The sequence below is a fragment of the Betta splendens genome, chromosome 17, assembly GCF_900634795.4.
Source record: "Betta splendens chromosome 17, fBetSpl5.4, whole genome shotgun sequence".
NCBI lineage: Eukaryota > Metazoa > Chordata > Actinopteri > Anabantiformes > Osphronemidae > Betta > Betta splendens.
In genome coordinates, this window is record NC_040897.2 from 11,310,631 (window position 1) to 11,332,132 (window position 21,502).

Consider the following 21,502-nt stretch of genomic DNA (forward strand, 5'->3'; position numbering starts at 1 on the left):
GTTTTATTGCCTTATTTTTTTCACTGTAGGGACAAACAATGGATCCAAACTTGTTCGGAGGAGCTCCCAGGTTTCTCACTCGGCCAAAGGCGTTCTCCGTGTATGCGGGCAAAGACGCCGCCCTCAGCTGCACCATCGTCGGGAGCCCAACTCCTCTGATCACCTGGGAGAAGGACAAGCTGAAGCTGGCGTCCGGGGGCCGATTCAAGGCCGTGGAGGATGGAGACGTCTACCGCCTGACCATCTATGACCTGAAGCTGGAGGACAGCGGGCAGTACATGTGCCGGGCCAAGAACAGCGTAGGTGAAGCCTACGCTGCCGTGACGCTCAAAGTGGCCGTGCCAGCGGAGACGGCCCAGCGGGCGCCCGTTTTCACCACCAAGCCCACGTCTGCGCGCGTGGGCTTGGGTGGCGACGTTGTTTTCCACTGCCGGGTCGCCGCCCACCCCGAGGCCAGTTTCGAGTGGGAAAAGGACGGGCGCTACCTGGGGGCGACCAATCGCATCACGATCGTTTCTGACGGCGACAGCAGCACCTTGAAAATCCAGAGCGTGCGCAACCTGGACGGCGGCACCTACACCTGCAGGGCCCAGAACGCCGTCGGCCGCGCCCACGCCGCCGCCGCCCTCGTGGTGGACGCGCAGGACTCCCGGCACCAGGCCGCAGATAAAAGCACCTCGCTGCTGTCGCACCTCCAGAAGCGCAAGGAGGAGATGAAGAAGGACATCTCCATCTACCGCACGGAGGAGAGCAGATCCTCGGTGGTTTCCTCCACCAAGACCGGCGCCGGCGACGGCGTGAGCCTGGAGCAGGAGCTGAGGGCGTCCGCTCTGGCCAAGCTGCCCAAAGGGGTGTTCACGCGCACGTGCACGGTGACCGAGGGCAAACACGCCAAGCTCAGCTGCTTCGTGACCGGTCACCCCAAACCCCACATCATCTGGAGGAAGGACGGGACGAACATCGGCGAGGGGCGCCGGCACGTCATTTACGAGGACCAGGCCGAGAACTTCATCCTCAAGATCCTGTACTGCAAGCAGAGCGACAACGGCCTCTACACCTGCAACGCCACCAACATGGCCGGCCAGACCTACAGCGCCGTGTTGGTCACAGTCAAAGGTGAGGGTCCAAATCAGTCAAGATAATGGAATAGGAAAACGGGAAACTGAAGCTTCATCCGAACCGCTCAAAGTGTGTGCGAGGCTTTTCACGACAACACTGAAGTCTGGCTCGTCCTCCGCTCGAGGGTTTTGTGTTGCGTCTATTTTCTGCTGCCGATGAGTAGTTCACAGTTACTAAGATGGTCACTCATCTACAGAAGCACATTGGCACCAGTGCGAGTGTCACTTCCCTTGGGAGGAAATCGGCCTAAGGTTGAAACCGTATAGTTCTAGATTTCTGTCAGTTGTTAATCCCTCTCCAACGAGGGTTGCTTGACTGATTGAAAATTGTTTATTGGCTTTAATATAATAGAAAATGTCCTGTCAAGCAACTACAATATATTGTTTTTGCTTAGTTTGGCTCATCGTATCGTCAGTAATGTATGAGCTTTATCTAGAATCTTTTTCTAGACTCTAGACTTCTCTTTGGTGCCTTTCGCTCTGTCAGAACCCAAGGTTCCGTTCCGGAGGAAGCTGCAGGACGTGGAGGTGCAGGAGAAAACCTCAGCCACTCTCATGTGCGAGGTGCCCCTCATTGCGACCCAAACCAACTGGTTCATGGAGGAAACCAGGCTGGAGCAGAACATCAAGTATCGCATGGACGAGGAAGGCACCCTGCGTCGTCTCACCATTCACAACGTCACCACCAACGACGACGGCGTTTACATCTGCGAGATGAAGGAAGGCAGCCGCACGGTGGCTGAGCTCACTGTCCTGGGTACGATCAGCGCTTGGGTTTTAAACTCATTGTTTTGCACAGCATGAAGAAACCCGTTCCCCAGATTCTTTTGCCGTTTACCGTCCTTCTTATCTCAGGTAACATTACTAAGAAGCTTCCTCGCAGGACGGTGGTTCCTGTCAGTGACACCGTCATATTCTGCGTGGAGCTGGAGCATCCCTGTCCGGATGCGTACTGGACCCGCAATGGGGAGAAGCTGAAGGAGGACTCGCGCGTTTCGATTGCCTGCGTGCTCAGACAGTACACGCTCACAATTAGACACTGCCAGGTGGATGACTCGGGAGAAGTGGCCTTCGTGGCTGGAGATTGCAAGACTTCCACTCGATTCTCTGTCACCGGTGAGGAAGACACCAACTAGTATTAGAAAACCGCAATATAAACTGGGCCTTTTTGATACTTGTTGCTGATATCTGATTCAGCTTTAAGATCATTACTTTTCCTGCTGCAGCTGCAAGGAAGCATCCCCCCGATCCCCCGGTTGATGCTGTGGTGCAGAACAAGACCGACTCGTCCATCACCATTCAGTGGTCTCCTCCCGACAGCGATCGGCCCGTTCCCATCAAGTGCTACCTGGTGGAGAGAAGGAAGGTTGGAACGCAGACGTGGCAGAGGTGCAATGCCGGGGAAACCATCGTATCAACACAGATCACCGTCTGCAGCTTCACCGAAGAAGCCAGCTACCAGTTCCGTGTCTCTGCCATGAACGACTTCGGGCAGAGCCCCTACCTGGAGGTGCCGGGGAGCTTCTACCTCGGTAAGAGCGTTACCTGTGGGGCGGTTTGTCGGTCATGGCCGCGTGCATTCGAGTGTTTAGGTTATTAATTACGCCCGGTCGCCCCCAGAACCCACTGCAGAGATCAGGAAAGGCCTGACGAGCAGTGCGGCCGTCTTGGGCGAGGAGTTCTCGGTCTCTGTGGAGCTGTCTGCCGTTTGCTCCGGCTTCTGGTCGCTCAACGGCCGCCTCCTGCGCAGCGGCGCCGACTACCTCATCACCAGATCGAAGAACACGCACACTCTGCTCATCCACGTGGTGACGGCGGACATGAATGGAGCTGAAGTCAAGTTTGTGGGCGGAGGGTCACAAAGCAGTTGCATCCTATCCGTGAAGGGTATGTACAGTGTTTATCGGCAAATGAACGTATGGATGGAACATGTTCTAAATTGCTAGAATCTAGATTTACTGTAATTCCTTCTTTTTAGCTCCTTCCGTTAGGTTCATTAACAAGTCAGATCAGATGGAGGTGGTGGCGTGCAGTGCCCAAGCTACTGCTCAGCTGACTGCTGAGGTGTCAGATTGCAACACACAGGTTTGTAATGAAGCCTGAATCTACTGTTTAGCTTTTAGCTTTTAGCTTTATTATTATTATTGCTATGCCTTTAGACCAGATAAATAATTTGCTGGTGTTTGTGGTGTTTTGTTATGCAGTGGAATCTAGTCACTGATTAACCACAAGACAATAATTATCAGCAAATATTTAAATTGCTTTTACAGAGTGTTACCGATTTGTTAAGCAGTCTCACATCTGTCTGCATCTGTTCTTCAGGTGGTTTGGATGAAGAATGGACGAGAAGTGAAGATGGGCAAGAAGTATGAATACATCACAACTGAGCACAGGAGGATCCTGACGGTGCACAATGTCACAGAGGAGGACGTGGGCATCTACGAGTGTGTTTTAGCTGACGACCGACTGGCCCTGCAACTTACGCTTAAAGGTGCTTTTCTGCCACTGTTGTAGTTTCAAAATGGTGTTATGAAGCAAATGTTAGTTTTTGTCAATTATAAATATAATGCACATTAATCTTCAATTTGTGTATTTTGGAAATATTTGGAACTCAGGTCTGTATCTGTTTTTTTTTACTTTTGGAAGATGAGCCCGCTAAGTTCCTGAACAAGGCAAGGGGGCCCATGGGACTTTCATCATCCCTTAAAGGAGATCTTGAGCTGAGCTGTGAGGTGTCTGCCGCCAGTGCAGCTGTGGTGTGGAGGAAGGATCAGGTAGAGATCACCGAGGACCAAAGAACTACTATCGTCTCCAAAGGGACTCAACGGAAACTCGTCATAAGAAATGCCAAGAAGAGCGATGAAGGACACTACTCCTGTGAGACAGCAGCAGACAAAGTTACATTCCAGGTCAAGATAAAAGGTAACAGTGCTGACTCAACATGCCTTTGTTGTATAATTTAACACATGATGGCGCATCACAGATATACACTGCTTTGTTTCAGAAACTCAAGCCGTAGCTGCATTCTCTAACAAAGAGTCAGTCCAGAAGGAGGTGAAGGCCATTCTTTCCCAGAAAGCAACGCTCAGCTGCAGTGTCTCAGACAGCAAGACGGAGGTGAAATGGTACAAAGACGGAAAGCTGCTGGTGTCCAGTAGGACGATCTACTCGGAAGCCAAAGGCAATACTCGTCAGCTGGTGATTGAAAAGGTGGAGAAGGGCGATGCTGGGGAGTATACCTGTGAAACTGCAGGGGAGAAGCTGCTCTTTGAGATTCTTGTATCAGGTAGAATTTCTTCACGATCGCAGTTTGTAAATTATATTCACACGTTAAAGTTTTTTTTTTTTTTTTGTCTTTCGGGGTTTGTTCAGAGTCCGAGGTCCAGTCTGTGTTCTCCAACAAGGAGTCCGTGCAGAAGGAGGTAAAAGCCACGGTATCTCACAGAGCCACATTAAACTGTGAGGTGTCTGATGCCAAAACACAAGTGAACTGGTACAAGAATGGCAAGCTGCTGACCTCCAGTAAGACGAGCCACGCAGAGGCCACGGGCAAGACCCGTCGGCTGGTGATCGACTCCGTGGAGAAGCAGGACGCTGGAGAGTACGTCTGTGAGGCTGGCAGCGAGAAGCTGGCTTTCAGCATCCACGTGGAGGGTAAGAGGCATTGTTCACGTCACGTACTGGATGAAACGGAGGTCTGACATTCGTGTCGCGCGCATTCTTCATCAGAGGCCCAGTCGGCCTTCTTCAACAAAGAGTCTGTCCAGAAGGACGTCAGAGCCGGTCTCTCCCAGAAAGCTACGCTGAGCTGCGAGGTGGCTGATGCCAAGACAGAGGTCAAATGGTACAAAGACAGCAAGCTTCTGACCTCCAGTAAGACCGTCCATGCAGAGTCAAAGGGCAAAGGTCGCCAGCTGGTAATAGACAGTGTGGAGAAGAAGGATGCTGGGGAGTACACGTGTGAGGCTGGGACGGAGAAACTGGTCTTCAGAGTCCAAGTGGAAGGTTATAGTGAATAATACCTAAGTTGTTTTGGCTTAGTTATGCTAAAACAGTAGTTGCACTTTGTTTTAATGAGCTGTAATCAAATTAGAGCGTAACCGACACTGTCTATGATTCATTTTCAGAGATCCAACACAAATCGAGCTTTGCTAATAAGGAGACTGTCCAAAAGGATGTCAGCGCCGCTGTCTCCCAGAAGGCCACGCTGACCTGTGAGGTGGCCGATGCCAGGACGGAGGTGAAATGGTTCAAGGATGGGAAGCTGGTGACTTCCAGTAAGACCGTCCACACGGAGGCGAAGGGCAGGAGTCGGCAACTGGTGATCGACAGCGCTGACAAGAGAGATGCTGGAGAGTACGTCTGTGAGGCCGGGACGGAGAAGCTAGCGTTTAAAATAAACGTGTCGGGTAAGAGAAATCACTGACTGCAGGGTTTGGGCTGTACATTTTGGGTTGACCGAGGCATTTTCATTCTTTGATTTTCTCTGCAGAAGCCCCGGCTGGCTTCTCTAATAAGGAGTCTTTCCAGAAGGAGGTCAAAGCAGCCCTCTCCCAGAAAGCCACTCTGAGCTGCGAGGTGTCGGATTCGAAGACTGAGGTGAAATGGTACAAGGACGGCAAACTCCTCGCCTCCAGTAAAGCAGTTCACATGGAGTCAAAGGGAAAGAGTCGTGAGCTGGTGATAGAGAGAATGGAGAAAAAGGATGCTGGCGAATACACATGCGAGGCTGGAACCGAGAAGCTGGTGTTTAAGCTGCAGGTCACAGGTGAAGTATAGTCCAACTGTTTAAAGTCTGCTACAGGATGGATAATCTTCTGTATAAAGTAAGGAAACGAGTTTCTCACCTCCCAATAGATGCAGCTGTTAAGTTCCAGAAGAGAACGGTAAAAGACACGTGCATCACTCAGGCAGGCGAAAGCACAGTTCTGACCACTGAGCTGACCTCAGAGAGCGGCAGCGTCACCTGGTTTAGAGACGGCGTGGAGCTCAAGGAGGGCAGCAAGTACGAGATGAAGAAGGAGGGCCGCCTCCGCACGCTGACTATAAAATCTGCCGAAGCCAAAGACAGTGGATCCTACTCCTGTCAAACAGCCGACGACAAGCTAGAGTTCAAAGTTCAGGTTAAAGGTAGGTCACGGAAACGCCTAGAACGATGCTCTGCGGGGGTTTCTACGTGTTGAACGCCTGTTTTCATTTCAGACTCCGCTCTGAGGTTTGTTGTCCCCCTGAAATCCGTGGAGGTGGACCTGGGGGGCGCGCTGAGCCTGACGTGTGAACTGAATCAAGCCTCGGGGGACGTCGTGTGGCGGCGCGACGGCCACGAGATTAAACCCGGAGGCAGGAACGTGGTCAGGGCAGAGGGCGCCGTGAGGACTCTCACCGTGGCCGGCGTGACGAAGGAGGACGAAGGCGGGTACAGCTGTGAATGCAGAAACGACAAGACGTCGGCCCAGGTCTCCACCAGAGGTAATGGGCACGTTGGTCATAATCTCCGGCGAACTGAAACCAGGTCTTCATTACGCCTCCTCCGGTCCTTCCAGCACCCAGACTGGTGAGGCTGACTAGCAAACTGAACAATGTGGCCGCGATGGAGGGGAGAGAAGCCATTTTCAAGTGTGCCGTCACTCCGGCGGACGTCAGCGTTAAGTGGTTCCATCGCAGCGTACCCGTCACTGCTGGGCCCAAGTATAGGATTGAGCACGGGGGCAACAGTCACTCACTCACCATCACCTCCGTCACGCAGAAAGATGCCGGAGAAGTTAGTGTGGAGGCTGAGGGCAAAAGCTGCAAAGCCACCCTGCAAGTGCAACGTGAGTGTGGGCACCATGTTTAAAAGGCCTCCTTCCTGTCCGAAGTGTGATTTACCTTCCTCTGTTTGTTTGCCTTCCAATTAGATGAACCTGTTCTGTTCAAGAAGAAGCTAGAAAATGTGAGTGTGCAGGAGCAGAGCGACGTCCGGCTGGAGGTGGAGCTCAGCAAGGCGTCGGGCGAAGTCAGGTGGATGAAGAACAGCGTCGTTCTGCAGCCCGCAGCAAATGTGGAGATTCGAGTGGATGGAGCCAAACAGGTTCTGGTCCTCAAGAAGGTGACCTGTGCTGACCGTGGAACCTATTCCTGTGAAACCCTGGAGGACAAGACTCAGGCCAAGCTCAGCGTGGAGAGTAAGGATAACACACAGACACAGTGTTACTGCACTTACGGCTGAAGCATCACTTATCAAGTGCCTGTTTGTGTCAGTGAAAAAGATCCAGGTACTGACGGGCCTGAGCGAAACCACGGTGCGTGAGACAGAGACGGTCACGTTTGAGGTGGAACTCAGCCAGGCTGATGTCGAAGGCTTCTGGACCAGGGACGGGGTCAAGCTAAGGCCAGGAGCCAGCTGCTGTATCACCGCGCTGGGAAGCAAACACGCCCTCACCTTGTGCAGCCTCAGGAGGGAGGATGCAGGAACCGTAGCATTCCAGGCCGAGGGAGTCCACACCTCCTGCAAGCTGATTGTCACAGGTAAGCGTTCGGTACCAGTTCCACCCCTGTAGCCATGTTGTCCCAGTCTACGTGCAGTAGAGACACTTTTATTTTGGCGGTCCAGAGCCCCCGGCCATGATCTCCAAACCCATTGTGGATGTCAGTGTTCCTGAGAAGGAGAAGGTTACGTTTGAATGTGAAGTGTCCAGATCCAACGCAGATGTTAAATGGTTCAAGGTGAGAGAGTCCCGTCTGAATAAGCTCTGGTCAAGCATAAATCAGTCATAATAATATTTGTACATGTTTTACTTGAAATCTACAGGATGATGTGGAACTGAAAGCAGGAAAGACCTGTGGCTTTCATTCCCTGGGGCGAAAGCGCACGCTGGTCATTAATAAATGCAGCCCCGAAGATGCCGGCACTTATGTGTGTCGCACTGCTGATGATAACACAGCCGCCAAGCTCACGGTGCATGGTAAGTATCGGGCGTCGGCGTCAGGCCCAGTTAACACGGTGTAAAAATGTTAACTATGTTTTGCCCGCAGCCAGAGATGTCAAGATTGTGAAGAAGCTGCAGGACGTGGAGGTGACGGAGCAGGAGAGCGCCTCGTTCGTCTGCGAGGTCTCGCACGACGACGTGGACACTCAGTGGTTCAAAGGAGGCGACAAAGTCAAAGCCAGTGACAACGTGAAGATGAGACAAGAGGGTACGAACGTTAGAGTCAGTTGATTTGATTCATAGACTCATGTGATTAATGAGTCTGTGCCTATAATGGATATGCACTCGCTTTCCAGGCAGAACCTATGTGCTTCTGTTTAAATGCGTGTCAGCAGAAGATAGAGGTGAGATTAAGTTTACAGCTGAGAAGGCGTCTTCAACTGCAAAACTGAAAGTAAAAGGTGAGAACAATAAATTGTAATTCAATACACCTGCACAGCTAACTTTAGATTTAGTAATATGAAAATATATTTATATAATATGTTTCATTTCCCTCAAACATATTTTTAACATTTAAGTTAGAACTGATAAATCAAAAGCAGGAATCTTGTTCTGATGTACCATTATGTTTTACTATGGGTTTAATGAACTGTTTCTGTGTTTTTGTTTCTCTAGAGCTGCCGGTCAAGTTTGTGAAGAAGCTCAGGGATAAGATAGCCATGTATAAGCATCGCGGGCATCTCGAATGCCAGGTGTCACGCGCCAACGCCAAGGTGAAGTGGTACAAGAACAAGCTGGAGCTCAGAGCCAGCAACAAGCACGAAATCAAAAGTGAGGACGTTTACAGGAAACTCATCATCAACGACGTGGACTCTGGAGATGAGGACACTTATACCTGTGACGCCGCTGACGACAAGACGTCCTGCAGGCTGCTTGTGGAAGGTAGGAATAGTACAAGATTCCATTCGCTGGAGCCGCTTTTCACTCACCGGGACCTTTTTGTGACCTTTCCAGAGCAGTCCATCAGCATCGTGCGGGAGCTCAGTCCAGTCGAGGTGACGGAGCCGTTCGCGGCTGTGTTCGAGGTGGAAATCAGCATGGAGTTGGTGAAGCCGCCCGTGTGGACGCTGAGCGGTGTCGCCGTGCAGGAGGGCGCCGACGTAGAGATGGAAAAGGAGGGCACGATGCACCGTCTGACCTTCAAGAAGACCAAAGCGGCCATGTCCGGGCCCGTGCAGTTCACGGCGGGGAAGAGCAAGTCTTCGGCCCAGCTCACGGTCAAAGGTAAACGCGTTGAGCCGCGGTCATGCAGCGCTCGGCCCCGACTACATTCATCTCAGTCCGATTGTGTTCCTCGCATTCAGAACGTCCGCTGGAGGTGGCGGAGCCCATGAAAAACGTGAAGGCAAAGGAGAAGAGCTCAGCCATCCTCAGCTGCAAGTTCTCCGCACCGCCCAAAGAGGTCCGTTGGTTCAAAGGTCAGGTGCAGTTGGCAGCATCGGACAAGTTTAACATGAAGCAAGATGCTACCAGGGCTCAGCTTACTATCGAGAGGCTGACTGAGGACGATGGTGGAGAGTACCGCTGTCAGTCTGGACCTGCTGAGACCAAGGGGACTCTGTCTGTTGAAGGTACCGCTCAGATCAGATGAAGCATGTGCTTCACTCTGATCCCCCTGGTCCTAAAATCCGTTATCCGCTGGTTTCTGTTTAGTGCGTGACATTAAGATCACCACGCATTTGACCGACGCGGAGGTGGACGAGGACAGCGACGCGTCGTTCGCGTGCGAGGTGAACTACGCGGACGAGGAGGCGCGGTGGTTTCTGAACGACAAGGTGCTTTTCACTAACGAGGTGAACACCATCACCCATGAGGGAAAAGTGCACAAGCTCAGGCTGAAGAACCTGGCGCCTCAGGACGGAGGAACCGTCACATTTCAAGTGCGCAAGATAAAAGAGTCAGTCACGCTTAAGGTTATAGGTAAAGATCTTCACGCTAAGAATTTAAAACCAAGGTGGCAATATTTAATATGTCTCTAAGCCATGTGATGGTTTTAATTGCTCTGCAGAGAAGGTCGCTGTGTTCCTCAAGTCTCTCGATGATGTCATCGGAGAGGAGAAAGGAACGATAACTCTGGCTTGTGAAGCGTCCAAGCCGAGGGTTTCTCCCACATGGAGAAAAGAAGCTAAGGTCTTGAAAGCAGGGCCGAAGTATGAGCTCCTCCACACGGGCAGGTCTCTGGGACTGATCATCAAGGATGTCACCAAAGACGATGCTGGGGAGTACAGCTGTGATCTCGGAACTGAGGTCTCCAAGTCACAGGTCACTGTAAGAGGTGTGTGTTACAGTGTGGTACGTGCAAATCAGTATTAGGAGTCATGTTTGCTTTTTCACCGCCGCCTGTTCTCTGTCTCAAACGTAGCGATTGGCATTGGCATCACCAAATGGCTGAAGGCCGCTGAGGCGAACGAGGGCGAGACGTGCAGCTTCGAGTGCATCCTGTCTCACGAGAGCACGGACGAGTCCTCCTGGACCCTCAACGGTCGGACGCTTTCCAACGGGGGCCGCTTCAAAGTCGCCAGCAAAGGTCGCAAGTACATGCTGAGCATCGGGGACGTCACCCCCGCCGATGCTGGTGAGGTGGTCTTCAGCATAAAAGGCCTGAGCTCTAAAGCAACGTTAACAGTCGAAGGTAAGCTACACGTCTGTCCATGTTTTAAAAGGCTTAGACAGTTATGGGAAGATGTCATGTACATATTCTCTTATTGCAGGCAAAGCTTCATCCGTGTCAAAAGGACTCCGGAATATCACTGCGGTTCAAGGGGAAGATGCGGTTTTCACCTGTGAGGTGACAAAAGCCGGTTCCACTGTAAAGTGGACCAAGGAGGGAAAAGCCATCAGGAAGAGCCAGAAGTATGACATCAGCCAGGAGAACAAGGTCACGAAGCTGAGCATCCGGAACGTCTCTGCTCAGGACTCTGGAGAGTACAGCTGTGAAGTTGTTGGCGGCGCAACGACCAAAGCTCGTCTTGAAATCAAGGGTGAGGCCGAAATGACTTCCGCCCTAATGTAGTTAAAGTTAAAGTTAATGTGTTTGGCCGCTGGAGATGTTGATGATGCTCTGCCTCCACAGACCCGATCCACACATTCACCAAAGCGCTGAAGGACAGCCAGGCGAACGAGAGGAGCTCCGTGACGCTGCAGTGTGAGACGGCGCAGGTCCCGTCCAGTGTGGTGTGGCTGAAGGGTCACACGGAGCTCAGGGCGGGGGGTCGGTACGAGATGAGCCAAAGGGAGCGGCTCCTAACGCTCACCGTGCATCAGCTGGAGGAGGACGACACTGACATCTACACATGCGATGTGGGCACAGCCAAGAGCATGGCCAAGGTGACCATCAAAGGTAAGAAAAGCTCCATTGACCTGGTGAGTGTTTTTCTGGAACACAGGCCGGCCTGTGCTGAAATGGTTTTCATTTGTTTTTGTGGTAATTTGTCGTGCTCAGTGTCATTCCCTTGTTCTCGGGATTGTGTGTATGTGCAGTAGTAAGTCTTCTTTCAGTCTGGATGTGTAAATGTTTTCAGAATCCGTCTGCAGCATTGATTTTCTTTGCTTATGCAGCAGGTTCTCTCTGTTTTAGTTGATATTTTTGCCCCATAGATGTTTTTTTTTGTTTGTTTCCATCACCTTTTTTATCATTAACTGACAAATGGTTTCCAAAAGCAAAAAGTTGTTAAGTATTTATTAAGTCCAGTTCTGAGTAAAGTTCTGAGTAAAACGATATGTTGCTTGTTCAGCATTACCGGCAACATTCATACAGAAGATACAGAGTCGGGAGGCCGAGGAGGGAGCAGACATCAGTCTGTGCTGTGAGCTCTCTAAGGCCGGAGCCTCGGTGGAGTGGAGAAAGGGAGCACAGGTCCTAAAGGCTGGAGGAAAGTACCAGATGAAGCAGAGGGGCTCTGTGAATGAACTCCTGATCTGCAAAGTGGTTCCTGAAGACAGTGGAGACTACAGCTGTGTGTGTGGAGACCAGAAGACCTCCGCCAGCCTCAGCGTCAGGGGTAGGAGGAGGACGGTCTGCAGAACACTGTTTACAGCCTGTCTGTGCTGTTTGTATGTTGTGCGTATGTTGACCGAGTTTACAGGTGTTGTCTGTTACTGTATATTGAGTGTTCATTTTTTTTGCCGGCTTACTTCATGTAATGGCTTAGCTGCTGACTGTTAACCAGCTTATAAATGCTCAGCCCAACCAGTGACCTTCAAACAGAAGCTGGAAAGCCAGGAAGCGGAGGAGGGAGCGAGCGTTGCTCTGCGCTGTGAGCTCTCCAAGCCTGGAGTCGTGGTGGAGTGGAGAAGGGGAACGCGGACACTTCAGGCTGGAGAACGGTTCCAGATGAAGCAGGAGGACACGTTGAATGAACTGCTGATCAGCAAAGTGGTCCCTGAAGACAGTGGAGACTACAGCTGTGTGTGTGGAGACCAGCAGACCTCCGCCAGCCTCACCATTAAGGGTATGGATTTTAAAGGAGTTAGCCCAACTAAATGTCAACATTTAGACACTTTTAAAATGGAGCGTGCATACATTAAATTTGTGTAAATATATATATGTCATGGCAATAGCCCAACCAGTGACCTTCAAGCAAAGACTGGAAAACCAAAAGGCCGAGGAAGGAGCCACTGTTACTCTGTGCTGTGAGCTCTCTAAGCCTGGATCCTCAGTGGAGTGGAGAAAGGGAGCACAGGTCCTAAAGGCAGGAGAAAAGTACCAGATGAAGCAGAGGGGCTCTGTGAATGAACTCTTGATCAACAAAGTGAAGCCTGAAGACGCTGGAGACTTTACCTGTGTGTGTGGAGACCAGAAGACCACAGGCAGCCTGAGCGTAAAGGGTAGGAGGAGCATTTCTGAAGGACACTGGTGTCGCCATGGATTGAAACTTATGACTGATTTTTACACGTTCTCTCTTTCTAACATGCTAATAAATGTTCAGTCCAACCAGCAACGTTCAAACAGAAGTTGGAACATCAGGAGGCCGAGGAGGGAGCAGACATCAGTCTGTGCTGTGAGCTCTCTAAGGCCGGAGCCTCGGTGGAGTGGAGAAAGGGAGCACAGGTCCTAAAGGCTGGAGGAAAGTACCAGATGAAGCAGAGGGGCTCTGTGAATGAACTCCTGATCTGCAAAGTGGTTCCTGAAGACAGTGGAGACTACAGCTGTGTGTGTGGAGACCAGAAGACCTCCGCCAGCCTCAGCGTCAGGGGTAGGAGGAGAATGTTAGCGCAATGTCACCATGGGCAACTCTTTTTGATTTGATTCTTAGCCACTAGTCGCTAACCCACTACTACGTGCCCAGTCCAACCAGTGACCTTCAAGCAGAAGCTGGAGAGTCAGGAGGCCGGGGAGGGAGCAGACGTTGCTCTGCGCTGTGAGCTCTCCAAGCCTGGTGTCGCGGCGGAGTGGAGGAAGGGGTCGCGGACGCTTCAGGCTGGAGAGAAGTACACGATAAAGCAGAAGGCTGCTGTGTGTGAACTCCTGATCACCAGGGTGGTGCCCGAAGACAGTGGAGACTACAGCTGTGTGTGTGGAGACCAGCGGACCGCAGCCAGTCTCACTATTAAGGGTTTGTATTTGGACGTGTGCAGGATCCAGATCAAGATACGTTTTCATCTGTCCTCTGTTGTCACGTGTGTATGTGCGTTTATATATTGATGTTGTATTAATGGGGAAATGATTTCAGCCTTGGCTGAATGAGGAACCTTAACCTCGGTGTGTTTGTTTGTTGTGTGTTTGCCAGCTCGTCTTTTTCCCTGTCCTTCATTATTGTTTCTCTTATTTTTATTTCTTATCTTTTTGTTTTTCCTGGCAGCAGTGTTTTTAATACTATACAGTTGCAAACCATTTTAAAAACGTGACTCTGGGGTTTGTACTATTAAGGAACAGAATTCTGAATGTAAATATTTTCTCCTTCAGCTGCTAAAGTGGAATCTGGGAGGCAGGAGGTCAGAGAAGTGACAGAAGGTATGATGATGATGATGGCACTGTGGCGGCTTGGCTTCCAGCTCTGTGAAATGGCTTCTGTGTCCATCGCCATTGAGCTTGTTGCTTCTTAAGATGTATATTTTTGTGTCATCATTTTCTCTCGTGCTTGTGCTCTATCAGAAGTTGCTTATGTCTCGAAGTAGGAAGGATTTGGAAGTTACACATCAGCCTTTCCTGAGTGTTGTAGCTGTATTTTTAGGACAGTTTCAATTCTGGGAGCCGGTTGGTAGCTGACTGACTGAAATTCACTCAGCTTCTTGTTGTACTTGTTCATAGGGGCTATTTAAAAAACTGTTGATTTGTGTTAAACTGGGTGGTGTTCCATTGTCCAGCGGTTGTACTGCCATCTATTGGCCATAGCTCTGAACTGGGGTTCCGTAAAGATCAGATGAAGAGACTTCCAGAGGGTTTCAATGGGTTTGAATAGGGAGATGGGAGATGTGCCTGCTTGTGTGCCAGGCCTTACGACATTACAGTGGCCCTGGCAAATATTGCTGTTTGTTACTGCTGTTACTGGCTGATGCTGTAGCTCTTGTTTGCATAATGCATGTATACGTGGTCTATATAACCGCAGGCGGTTTCAGCGACATACACATGCAGCATGTAGACGTCTTGGACGCTGTGGCTTTGCTTTGACGCATCGCTATGTTTTACAGTGAAGGCTTCCATGTTTGTTAGCTGAATTAAACCCCACTTTACATGCCTACAAATAATTTCAGTTACAGTACAGAAGGTGTCAACTTCAGCAATGGCCTCCAAACGTGAAGCTGAGAAGCAAGAATCTAAAAGGATTGTTGAAGGTATGTGTCTGTGGTGAACACCAGCAAACACCAGTGAACACTGGTGGTCCTGGGTTTATCAGCTGGTTTCTTGGACGCTGGAATTTTGCCAAATATATGATTTGTATTAATATGTACGTAGGCATTTACTACACATCTAGGTTGTGATGTGACATCTTTGTGTATTTAGGGTTTTGTCAACATTGTGGTTCATTTGTTCTTGTTGGACGACTAGTTGCAATTTGGATATTGACACTATATTTGTATTTACTGCTGTTGTGGGCAATCGCTCAATACTGATTTTTGCAGTGGATTCCACTATTTCTGTTGAATGTGTGTTGCACAGCTGATGTATCTGGTACAATGAATTGTGCCTGGTGTTCCTGGAGTGACTCTAGACTCAAGAGTCTGCTTTAATTTTGGGCTTGTTGCTTTTCACTTGTGAATTCCAGATTGGATCTATTCTGGGCTGCTGCTTGTGACAGAATATTTCAGCTGATTTGTTGTTTTTGAATGAGAGCAGAACACAGTTAGCTCAGTCTCTCCTTGTCAGCATCTCATCTCCCTTCTCTGCCCCGAAGCCTCTCATTTCATTCGTTCATTCTTTCCTTTGTGTCTGTACTCCTCCTTTGCCATTCTCTGATCCACTATCGTGGTTCTGAACCTGGTTAATTTCTCTGTCCATCAGCTGCCCCAGTTATATTTACCAAAAAGCTGGAAAGCCTAACAGCTGATGAGGGGGCCAGTGTCACCCTGCATTGTGAGCTCTCTAAACCTGGTGTTCCTGTGGAGTGGAGGAAAGGAGAACTTGGTCTATGTCCATGTGCCAAGTATGAAATCAGACAGTCAGGACATCTTGCCACACTAGTGATCCATGATGTAGAACCAGAGGATGCTGGGAGTTACACATGTGACACTGGCGACCAACAAAGCACCGCACAACTATCTGTAAAGGGTATGCTTGTGGATGAATAAAGGAACTGACCGTTAGCTGTTTTATGGATTAGGACCTGTGACACATTTCCCCTGTTGTATTCTCCATTGCAGCCCAGCCTGTTCTCTTTAAAACCCGGCTACAGAGCCTTGAAGGACAGGCAGGGGAACGTGCTACCTTTCACTGCGAGACAACAAAGCCGGGAGCCAGTGTGGTCTGGAGGTTTGGAAATAGGCGGCTGGAATCCAGCAGCAAGTATCACCTGAAGCAAGAGGGGACTGTAGTTGAGCTTGTGATCTACAAACTGCAGAAAGCTGACTCAGGAGAATACACTTGTGATACGGGCAGCGAGATGACAGCAGCTGTCCTCACTGTGCAGGGTAGGGTCTTTTCTTTCATCCTCTTTAGTCAGGACTTCTTACTACTACATACTACATCACATTGACATCATTAACCCTTCATCTCGATCTCTTGACCACCGTCATATCATGTCATTCATCTGTGTTCTTGCCTTGCCGTGGACTGCTTTCATTCTCACAAATGGTTTTCCTTTGTGTGCTTGTTCTCTTTTCACAAAAAATAACACACTGAGTTTTCACTTGATACTCAAAATAACCAGAAACACTTCAATTACAGTCTGCACATTGTCCCGCACATGTAACGTTAATATGTATATGTCAAACAGAGGTTGAGGTGGACATACTGAAATTCTTGGAGAGCTGCGTTGTGTCTGAGGGCGAAGACGTTCGCTTCCAGTGTCTGCTGTCTCACGCGGAGGCACCTCTTGTCCACTGGAAACTCCAGGACGTCCCGCTGCAGAATAATGAAATGAACTTGATCCAGAGTGAGGGTCCGCTACACAGCCTCACACTACGAGGCGTCACTACAGCTGATTCAGGAACAGTCACTTTCACAGTGGGAAACCACACATCCACTGCTTCTCTGACAGTCAGAGGTAGGACACATATTTTTTGCCCTAGAAACAAAGATGTAAATAAGTATAGTGACACCCAACTACTGTTTCCTGTATTTGCATCTATTTTAGAGCGTGGCCTTGTTCTATGTGTGGGTGGGTGGAGAATAGGTTGATTACTGACCTATTTATGGTGGTATTATGGAGTTTATGGCTTGTTGATTATGCAGATTTGTTATTGAGCACAGTGTGTTTTATGATTGCCGGGTTCAGCTTCAAAAATCTAGAAAGAATCGTCCTAATTAACAATGGTTTTTCTGGCAGCCGCTCCTTTGCTATTCACGAAAGAACTGGAAAGTCAAGAGGCCGTCGAAGGGGGAAAAGCCACCCTGTCCTGCGAGACGTCGTCCCCGGAGTGCAAGGTGACGTGGAGGAAAGGTTCAACTGTTCTCACCCATGGGGAGAAGTACACTGTGGAGCAGAGGGCTACCACCCATACCCTGGTTATACACCAGCTGAGTGTGGAGGATAGCGGTGAATATACCTGTGATACCAGGCACAAAAAAAGCAGCGCTACCGTGTCTGTCAAAGGTAACGGAACATCTGTGAAGACATCCTTCCTGAAGTCCATTACACATTCATTCGTCCCATTCCCACTTCTGGATCCCGTTATCTGTTTGGCTTTCCATCCTTTTACAATTCAATCATAGAAGCTTGGTGTCTTTGTTGGGATGATATTGGTGTTTGGCGTCTTTTGTTTACATACAACACTAGCAGTGATACCTAGTCCACAGTGATACCTAACCTAATGCTATTGTAATCAGTCATCATTAGAATCGCATGTCCATCTTTATTATTACATTTAGTTTGTTAGTGATACTCCGAAGTAGTAACATCTCTAAAAAGCCTGCTGAGAGCCCACCTCTGACCTCCGTCCCGTCTGCCCTCAGAACGTGTACGCATCGTCCGAGAACTCTGTGATCTGACTGTGACCACTGGGCAGGATGCAGTCTTTGAGGTTGAGCTGTCACATGCGGACGTGACGCATGGGGAATGGTGGCTGGGGGACAACCTCCTGCAGAAAAACGACCTGAATCAAATGAGCAGCCGGGGTAGAGTGCACCGTTTGCTCCTGAAGATGGTCACCGCAGACGAATCGGGGGACATTGTTTTTGTAGTGGGGGAAGAGAAGAGTGTAGCCTGTCTGCTAGTGGAGGACAAACCTAAAGGTAAAGAAGACGGCACAGTCTCAGGGTATAGGAATGATTGCGTAGAAGCCCATGAATCTTAATGCTTCTGAACCTGTTTTGGGTTTCTCGTATTTACAGTGCTAATAATAGAGAAACCGCACAATGCTGTGGCTTTGGAGGGTGAAAGTGTCACTCTGGCCTGCACCGTCTCTGATCCCAAAGCCTCTGTCTCTTGGATGAGAAACAACACGTCCCTCCAAGCAGGCCTCAAATACGAACCAACGCAGAATGGAGCCTTCCACCAGCTTCGTATTCACAACCTGGTGCTCGAGGATTCGGGGACTTACACCTGTGATACTGGAGATTCACAGTGTGATGTCACATTGACTGTGGAAGGTAAAGAACACTTCTACTCCAAAAAAGAAACTTTGGACCAATTATAGGATGGAGATAAACTGCTAAAGCATTCTTGAACTTTCCCTTGAACCACGCACATGTTAGCACAACATCGGTCCCTTAAAGATGTTTGTCTGTGCCTCTCTGCTGTCTGATGCCAGCTGCTGCTCTCAACACTGACGTCGAACTTACCGTTTCAAATTTCTACCAGGTGCCCCGGTGTTCTTCCAGAAAGAGCTGGCCAACCAGGATGCTGTAGAGGGCGATGATATTACCATGAGCTGTGAATTGTCTAAGCCAGGTGTTCACGTTGATTGGAGGAAAGGCGGCATGGCCCTCCATCCCAGTAAGAAGTATGAGATAAGGCAGAGAGGGTGCATTCAGGAGCTGTGTATACTGAACCTGGAGCCAGAAGACAGTGGCTACTACACCTGTGATGCAGGAGAACAGCTCACCACGGCTTCTTTAGCAGTGCAAGGTAGCTGCCCCACTATATTATGTGAATCTGCAATGAATGGTGGAATAGTACCGATAATGAGTAAGTGTGAGACTCAGATTGTGTGTGTGTGTGTGTGTGTGTGTGTGTGTGTGTGTGTGTGTGTGTGTGTGTGTGTGTGTGTGTGTGTGTGTGTGTGTGTGTGTGTGTGTGTGTGTGTGTGTGTGTGTGTGTGTGTGTGTGTGTGTGTGTGTGTGTGTGTGTTTGCTTGTCACTCTACAGTGAAAGAAGTCTTCATTGTTTCTGGTCTTAAGACCACTGACGTCTTTGTTGGGGAGTGGGCCACCTTTTCCTGCCAGCTGTCTGGCAGGGCACCTGGCGAGGTGCAGTGGTGGCTGGACGGCACTTTGCTGGAGAGCAGCCCGCTTTGTGAGCTGGGACTGAGCCAGGACCACGTCCACACGGCCACCTTAAAGAACCTGGCCACGGATGACTCCGGCACCGTCACTTTCAAAGCTGGCAGCTTGTCGTCAGCTGCCAAGCTCTTAGTCAAAGGTACCGTGCGCCAAGCGTTACCTTTTCAGGCTTGTCTGAAAAGAGTGGTTCTGCATGAGTCCCTCTGACAAGTTAGTAAGAAACTGATAACATGGAACATGGAACAGAAATAGACGGATGCAGGAAATAATGTGGGAGTTTCAAAACTATATTAACTCATTACATCAGGTAGTTATTGTAGATGCTAATGCATGTACTCCACTTTTTACTTGGGTGCGTGTTAATGTGTGTGCATACTGAGCTTGATACCTGAAAGAACCACGGTAACCTACTTTAAAAGGTTTGTACATAAGTGAATTAATCGTTGAACATTCCTCTGCTTTATCTTGCATGAGTAGCACTGTTTCCTGATTTTGACGATGGTAGAAATTGCAGTGGAGAGTTTCATGCTTTATGCCTTAATCCAACCAAAGAACATTCTGGGTGCAGCACCACAGAAAGGCTTTATTAGAGCAGAGTACCATGACAGTAGAGCCAAACTACAATAATGTAAGGCCTCTATTTAAAACGCTGCAGCTAGCCATAGAGTACAGTTACCTGGTTCTGGTACCTTGGTTTCTGTGGAAAATTTGTTCATTTAGGTGAAGTTACAGCTACTGGTTGAGTCAAAGCCACTCCACTTTCTTTATGGTACATCAAACATCTCACTCCCTATATTAACCTTACTGTTCTTCAACTTGTTTTTCCAGCCTGAGGCTCAAAAATAATTTATCAAAGCTCAGAAAGCTTCTTGGATGATTAATGACACCTAATTGGTAAATGAATGTTGCCTACAGTGTAGGCTGTGCCCTGGACGTTGTGTGAATCGTTTTGCTGAAACGATCTGCTGCTTTTTTGGTACAAATGCCGTACAAAAGCTGTTGATTAAAGATATTTTGGCAACTAGTCTGTGAAAATGCTCTTGTCTCTATTGACAATGGTCTCTTTGGTCAGAGATCAGTTACTTGATGGATGCTGGAACCAGGTATTTGTGAGCTGGTTCTGACTTCTGAAGTCTTGGTTTTGGTGGTTATGATGTTAGGGTTCAGTGTTAGCTTATCTATAACTACAAACAACATGATTGTCATGGTACTGAAGTGCTGCTCCACCCATCAGCGCTGGCTGACTGCTGTACTACGACCGTGCTCTGCCTCCACCATCTCTTCCCAGCACTAAAAACTTCTAACTCCACACTTGTTTATGAGTTTCTCTCTCCCCTCACGTCCACTGCGAGCGTTTCTTGGCTCTTGGGTGTGACCATGACCTGAACCTTGACAGTTGGGTTTTTGACCCCCTGTAGGCCAACATTGAGCATAGAATACATATAATGTGTTGGACAATCCATAATATATAATGGCATCATTTGCATGAACATTTATTTCACTTCCTTTGGGGGTTATAAAGTCCACTTGTCTTTCAGCATGTTGTGCAAATATCCTAATACGTCACGGCAAATGCCTGACACTATGACCCCTGACCCCAATCTCAGATCCCACGGTTGAGGTGGTGAGCGAGATGGAGGACCTCTGGGTGGTGGAAAACCAGCCCGCTGAGTTCATCTGCCAGTACTCGAGGCCGGTAAAGGCTCAGTGGAAGAAAGACGGGCAGCCTTTGCAGCCTGATGGCCGAAAGGTGTTGGTGGAGCAGGACTGGAATGTGGCTCGTTTGTACATTAGCCATGTGTCCGCACAGGACAGGGGCACGTACTCCTGTGAGGCAGAGGGGACCTGTGTGGTTGCTTCGCTTCATGTGGAAGGTGAGCTTCCCTCCACATGGAAAGAGCACCAACACTGAGGGCATCTCCTCTGCTCCCTCTTACCTTAAAACTGTTGGCCAAATAAATACATTTTTGTTCACAAAGTTCATGCCCTTTGTTGACAAAATCCTGAATTATCTGATTTTCTAAACATTTGTGCGTGCTTTTGAATGTGCAGGCTTTCATTTGTCGTTTCCCCCCTTTTCCCGGCAGCCAAACCCATTACCATTGTTCAGGGCCTGGAGGACGTGGAGACGTTCGATGGCGGAGAGGCGCTGTTCGAGTGCGCCCTCTCTCGCCCTGAGAGCAAAGATTGCTGCTGGCTTCTCGGCGGCAACCCAGTGAAGGAGTCCCCTAACGCTGAGCTGGTGACGTTCGAGAACGGCCGGCGTCACCTGCTGCTGCTGAAGGAGTTGCATGTGAAGGACAGCTGCACGGTGACCTTCCGAGCCGGCACCGCTTCCTCGTCTGCTCAGCTCTCTGTGAAGGGTGAGTCCACGAGAA

General features: G+C 49.5%; 1 protein-coding gene across 15 annotated transcripts in view; it reads left to right on the forward strand.

Annotated features, from left to right (window-relative positions):
• The window catches only part of obscnb (obscurin, cytoskeletal calmodulin and titin-interacting RhoGEF b), a 34,406-nt gene that overhangs the window by 1,159 nt on the left and 11,745 nt on the right, over positions 1-21,502 (forward strand). For 2 of the 15 annotated variants that reach the window (XM_029132379.3, XM_029132380.3), the window contains exons 2-48: positions 30-1,116; positions 1,606-1,875; positions 1,974-2,234; positions 2,345-2,650; positions 2,739-3,005; positions 3,097-3,203; positions 3,441-3,609; positions 3,765-4,040; positions 4,123-4,404; positions 4,491-4,772; positions 4,848-5,123; positions 5,246-5,527; positions 5,611-5,886; positions 5,976-6,248; positions 6,321-6,587; positions 6,662-6,931; positions 7,016-7,282; positions 7,359-7,625; positions 7,711-7,823; positions 7,909-8,062; positions 8,133-8,294; positions 8,383-8,487; positions 8,702-8,968; positions 9,041-9,310; positions 9,391-9,657; positions 9,740-10,006; positions 10,095-10,361; positions 10,449-10,718; positions 10,798-11,067; positions 11,160-11,426; positions 11,821-12,087; positions 12,271-12,537; positions 12,647-12,913; positions 13,015-13,281; positions 13,375-13,641; positions 13,992-14,039; positions 14,780-14,860; positions 15,528-15,794; positions 15,887-16,153; positions 16,459-16,728; positions 17,011-17,277; positions 17,637-17,915; positions 18,015-18,272; positions 18,484-18,750; positions 18,991-19,263; positions 20,732-20,998; positions 21,212-21,487. In XM_029132379.3, coding sequence (XP_028988212.1) covers positions 39-1,116; positions 1,606-1,875; positions 1,974-2,234; positions 2,345-2,650; positions 2,739-3,005; positions 3,097-3,203; positions 3,441-3,609; positions 3,765-4,040; positions 4,123-4,404; positions 4,491-4,772; positions 4,848-5,123; positions 5,246-5,527; positions 5,611-5,886; positions 5,976-6,248; positions 6,321-6,587; positions 6,662-6,931; positions 7,016-7,282; positions 7,359-7,625; positions 7,711-7,823; positions 7,909-8,062; positions 8,133-8,294; positions 8,383-8,487; positions 8,702-8,968; positions 9,041-9,310; positions 9,391-9,657; positions 9,740-10,006; positions 10,095-10,361; positions 10,449-10,718; positions 10,798-11,067; positions 11,160-11,426; positions 11,821-12,087; positions 12,271-12,537; positions 12,647-12,913; positions 13,015-13,281; positions 13,375-13,641; positions 13,992-14,039; positions 14,780-14,860; positions 15,528-15,794; positions 15,887-16,153; positions 16,459-16,728; positions 17,011-17,277; positions 17,637-17,915; positions 18,015-18,272; positions 18,484-18,750; positions 18,991-19,263; positions 20,732-20,998; positions 21,212-21,487 — 12,310 coding nt within the window. In that variant the 5' untranslated portion in view covers positions 30-38. The remainder of the gene's footprint in view (positions 1-29; positions 1,117-1,605; positions 1,876-1,973; positions 2,235-2,344; positions 2,651-2,738; positions 3,006-3,096; positions 3,204-3,440; positions 3,610-3,764; positions 4,041-4,122; positions 4,405-4,490; positions 4,773-4,847; positions 5,124-5,245; positions 5,528-5,610; positions 5,887-5,975; positions 6,249-6,320; positions 6,588-6,661; positions 6,932-7,015; positions 7,283-7,358; positions 7,626-7,710; positions 7,824-7,908; positions 8,063-8,132; positions 8,295-8,382; positions 8,488-8,701; positions 8,969-9,040; positions 9,311-9,390; positions 9,658-9,739; positions 10,007-10,094; positions 10,362-10,448; positions 10,719-10,797; positions 11,068-11,159; positions 11,427-11,820; positions 12,088-12,270; positions 12,538-12,646; positions 12,914-13,014; positions 13,282-13,374; positions 13,642-13,991; positions 14,040-14,779; positions 14,861-15,527; positions 15,795-15,886; positions 16,154-16,458; positions 16,729-17,010; positions 17,278-17,636; positions 17,916-18,014; positions 18,273-18,483; positions 18,751-18,990; positions 19,264-20,731; positions 20,999-21,211; positions 21,488-21,502) is intronic. The other 13 variants (XM_029132381.3, XM_055503805.1, XM_029132383.3 and 10 more) reach the window with 13 other exon arrangements.